Source organism: Centruroides sculpturatus, unplaced genomic scaffold (assembly GCF_000671375.1).
Source record: "Centruroides sculpturatus isolate CEXI.00-Female unplaced genomic scaffold, Cexi_2.0 scaffold316, whole genome shotgun sequence".
NCBI classification, from domain to species: domain Eukaryota; kingdom Metazoa; phylum Arthropoda; class Arachnida; order Scorpiones; family Buthidae; genus Centruroides; species Centruroides sculpturatus.
In genome coordinates, this window is record NW_019384641.1 from 171,699 (window position 1) to 174,474 (window position 2,776).

At 32.8% G+C, this 2,776-nt stretch overlaps 1 protein-coding gene across 1 annotated transcript; it reads left to right on the plus strand.

The window, feature by feature from the left end:
* The first annotated feature begins 375 nt into the window (after positions 1-375).
* On the plus strand, positions 376-2,476 carry LOC111625999 (general transcription factor II-I repeat domain-containing protein 2B-like). The gene has a single exon (XM_023369266.1). It carries the CDS (start codon positions 591-593, stop codon positions 2,394-2,396), a length of 1,806 nt encoding a protein of 601 aa, XP_023225034.1. The 5' UTR covers positions 376-590; the 3' UTR covers positions 2,397-2,476.
* Positions 2,477-2,776: the final 300 nt, after the last annotated feature.

The following is a 2,776-nucleotide window of genomic DNA, read 5'->3' on the forward strand; positions in this document are numbered from 1 at the left end:
ACATTAAAAAAAACACTCAAAATGCATTTTGGATACAATAAATAGTCCTTCGGTTGGGTTCATACTTCAGTATACATTATAAAATAAATAATAAAATACTAAAAAGTCGATGTAAACATGACGACTTCACAAATATCTTAGATGATATTTGTAGACGAGCATAAGTGTGTGTGTGTTGTATTAGCATTTGTTTAAGGCAGGGATGAGCAACACGCGGCCCGCCAAGCATTTTTAAAATTGAATTTATTTTATCGACTTTCTGCCATCAATATATTGTTATAAAATTATTTATAATAAAATGATAGTACATACTAAATCGAAACAATTTTTTGTGACGAGTTACTCACTTGTCGGCAAGTTGTTCAAACATGCAATACGAAAGCGCCACGTCTGTGCTTGTTTGTGTTTGCTTCTGTCACACAATCAGTCAGACTGGTAAGCTGTTAACTAGCAATTTTAGCAATTCTTGTGTTTCTTGAAAGGCGTGAGTGCAATATTATTGTCAAAAAGGTAATATTAGAGTTTTTTTTATTCAAAATTAAGTTTTCCTACAAATTTTTTTAACTTTCAAATTTTTAATCCATAATAGCATGTCGGAAAAGCAAACAAAAAAACGGAAGGTTGCGGATGAGCACAGGCATTTCCAAGAAAAGTGGAAATTTGATTATTTTTTCACTTTCGTCGAAGATAAAGCTGTATGCTTAATATGCTCAGAGACTGTGTCGACATTAAAAGAATATAACATAAAAAGGCATTACGATACAAAACATGAACAACAATATAAAAACTTAACAGGACAACTCCGGATAGATAAGTTTAATCAAATGGAGAAAAACTTGGGAAAACAACAGGCTATTTTTAAAAATCAAGCTATTTTATCAAATACGGCAGTAAAGGCTAGTTTTGTTGTCAGTCAAATACTGGCAAAAAAAATGAAACCCTTTGCGGATGGAGAGATGATAAAAGAATGTCTGACTGCTGTTGCAGAAATAGCATTTCCTGATAAAATAAATATTATTTCAAACATTAGTTTATCAAGATTCACCATTGCAAGGAGAATTGAAGACTTGTCCGAGAACATAGCAACAACGCTTCGTGAACGCATTGCAAAATTCGAATACTGTTCTTTGGCACTTGATGAGAGTTGCGATATTAGCGATACAGCACAACTGGCTATATTTTTACGTGGTATTGACACCAAATTTAATATTACCGAAGAATTGTGTTCACTGATTCCAATGCAAGGGACTACAACCGGCAAAGACCTGTACGATGAACTAAAGTCTGTGTTGGAAAATTTTTCAATTTCATTAGAAAAGATTATTGGTATATCGACAGATGGAGCACGAGCAATGTCAAGCATGGAGGTAGGAGTATCGGGAAGGCTATTTCAAGACATTAAGAAGGTCACAGGAAGGGAAATATTCGTTAACCACTGCATAATTCACCAGGAAAATTTGTGTGCGAAAAGATTGAGTTTGCCAAATGTCACAGTACCAATAATTAAACTAATCAATTTTATAAAGTCGCGCGCGTTAAATCACCGTGAATTTAAAGAATTCCTGAAAGATTTAGAAACTGAATATGGCGACGTGGTTTTTAATACCGAAGTACGTTGGCTTAGTAGAGGTGCAATGCTAAAAAGAGTATACAACTTAAAAAGCGAAATACAATTGTTCTTGGATATGAAGGGATATGCCTTTCCTCATTTTGGTAATAAAGAATGGATGTGCGATTTTGGGTTTCTTATCGACATGACTCAGCATCTCAATGATCTTAATGTGGAACTTCAAGGCAAAGGACAGTTTATTCACAATTTGTATGATAAAATTCAGGGCTTTGAGCGCAAATTAAAATTGTGGAAACAGCATCTTTTGCAGAATAATGTGTCTCACTTTCCACATTTAGAAAAAGAAAACGTTACTACTTCTCAAAAATACGCACAATATATAGACATTTTAATCAACGAATTTCAATTACGATTCCAAATGTTCAAAGCTGAGAAGACAGCGGTTTCCATGAAAATGTTTTCCTCGCCATTTAATATCGATGTGGATACAGTTCCCGAAGACTTTCAAATGGAAGTGATTGACATGCAGAATAATACCGATTTAAAAAATGTATTTTTCTCAGTAAACATCGAAAATTTTTATAAATCTTATGTGAGCCCTGAGAAATTTCCGCTTTTGACGAAAAATGCAAAGCAAATGATGTCTCTGTTCGGAAGTACGTATGTTTGCGAACAATTATTTTCAACCATGAAATTAATCAAAAATGACCACCGATCAAGACTGAGTGATGCACGATTAGAAAGCTGCGTACGTGTAGCTACCTCATCAATTCCGGCTGATATTGATCAGCTTGTATCGAAAAAACAGTGCCAAATTTCTCATTAAAAATTTCAAGTAAATTCGTTTTTCTGTTCTTTTCTTGTTTGTTTTTATTTTGCATTAAAATTTGTATATGAAATCTTTACTTTTTTAAAATTTCATATTTTTTTATTCTAATGTATATTATAAATAAAGTTTTGTAAATTATTAATAAGTGTTACTTTATGTGCGGCCCGCCAAAAAATTTTAAAATTTAAATTGGCCCGTTGATTAAAAACGTTGCTCACCCCTAGTTTAAGGTGTTTGTCAATTCAGCTGAAGTTTCTGTTGGAAAGAAGTGATACTGTGAAATTACACTTATGAGATATTTTAATGTTTTATTATTTATTTTATAATGTATATTGAAGTGTGAACACCAACTAAACAGGTATTATTTATAGTGTTCG

Coding starts and splice junctions, on each gene's coding strand:
- LOC111625999 (XM_023369266.1), top strand. CDS start 591: ATGTCGGAAAAGCAAACAAAAAAACGGAAGGTTGCGGATGAGCACAGG.